Here is a 1383-nt window from a genome sequence, read left to right on the forward strand (position 1 = left end):
CTGGTATATCGGGGAGTGGGGGGAGAGTGGGCTTGTATATTGGAAGTGCAGGGTTCGGACGTCTATTCGGAGGCCGTGGTCGCCTCTGCCAAGGTGGTATCGGTCGGTGGAAAGGTCGATTCATGGGTGGACCAATTTGATCTGGTAAATTGACACCATGAGGTCGATCGAAAGGATAGGGAGGTGGTGTTTTGGTTGGAAGGAACGAATGTGTGGGTGGCGTGATGGGTTTATCGTAATCTGGCATGGGAGGCACATCAGATATGCGAGGTGGTCCACGGTTGTTAATCCTGGACGCCATCGGGCGAGGCCTTCCATTCAACAGCTGGGAGTTCGCTTGAACGTTGACGTTACCGTTCAGAAGCTTGACTATACCGGTTATTATGTTTTGTATTTCCGTATTCTGCCTGCCCTGCTCTTTAAGGGTGGCTGTCGCGAATATAGGTTGCACTGCACTGGCCCGTATTTTGGGCTCCGACGGTGCTAGTGCACGCCCCTTCGGAGCCCGCTTCCCTTCCCCCGGAAACTTGAAGTCTAACTTATCGCCGAAGCCGGACGACAGAAGGATGGCTCCATCGTCCTTGTAATAATCAATGGTTTTCGTTGGTAATATCTCGTAGTATTTCCGCTTGTTGTGCGATTGTATTTCATTGTCGATTTCGTTGTTGTTCGTCGATGGTATCTCTTCAACATTAATTGATCTCGATCCTCTACTAGGTTCTATGGATCTTTCTAGAATGATATGATTCTCACTTTCTACATCGTCGATGATGTTTTCCGGTGTGAAGTCCAATTGGTCGTCGTACTTAGCGCTAGGTTCTATTCTAAATGCAATATTCTCTACTTGCGTTCGGACGACATCTTGATGCGATCTCTCGTCTGATGCTGATTTCGGTGACAATTGGGATATAGTGTAGATTTCTTCGTAACCTGCAAACAAAAACACGATCGTTATTGTAAATTTTAATTGTTCTTTGATACAACCGTTTTTTCTCAAATTCATTACATTAACATAAATGAGTATGACGAAGTACTCAATTATTGTATTATATCGTAATAAAGAAATGCTAGCTGGAACACGCGGCGTCACTCGTGTAATCCCAGTAACAGGCCTATGTGCTAATCCAGACTATAGTCTTTGAACCAAGTTTCATAGAGATCCCATCAGGTCATCTATCATCAGGTTGTTGACAGCTGACAGCTAAGCTGTGATGTTTAATTCCGTTATTCAATTATCGTAAAAAATCAGCAAAATTGTTATAAGTGCTTGAAAAGTGGCTTAAAAGGTTTCTTAGTAGTCAAAGTTTTAGTGTTAGTGTTATCTCAGTGTTACGGTCAGTGCAACAGTGAAAAATAAAGAGAACTAAACCCAATTAGAACTAG

General features: G+C 43.7%; 1 protein-coding gene across 1 annotated transcript in view; it reads right to left on the reverse strand.

Moving 5' to 3' along the window:
* The window catches only part of LOC119836379, a 31019-nt gene that overhangs the window by 14544 nt on the left and 15092 nt on the right, over positions 1 to 1383 (reverse strand). Inside the window, exon 3 of the mRNA XM_038361683.1 lies at positions 4 to 930. Coding sequence (XP_038217611.1) covers positions 4 to 930 — 927 coding nt within the window. The remainder of the gene's footprint in view (positions 1 to 3; positions 931 to 1383) is intronic.

The sequence above is a fragment of the Zerene cesonia genome, chromosome 24 (genome assembly GCF_012273895.1).
Source record: "Zerene cesonia ecotype Mississippi chromosome 24, Zerene_cesonia_1.1, whole genome shotgun sequence".
NCBI lineage: Eukaryota > Metazoa > Arthropoda > Insecta > Lepidoptera > Pieridae > Zerene > Zerene cesonia.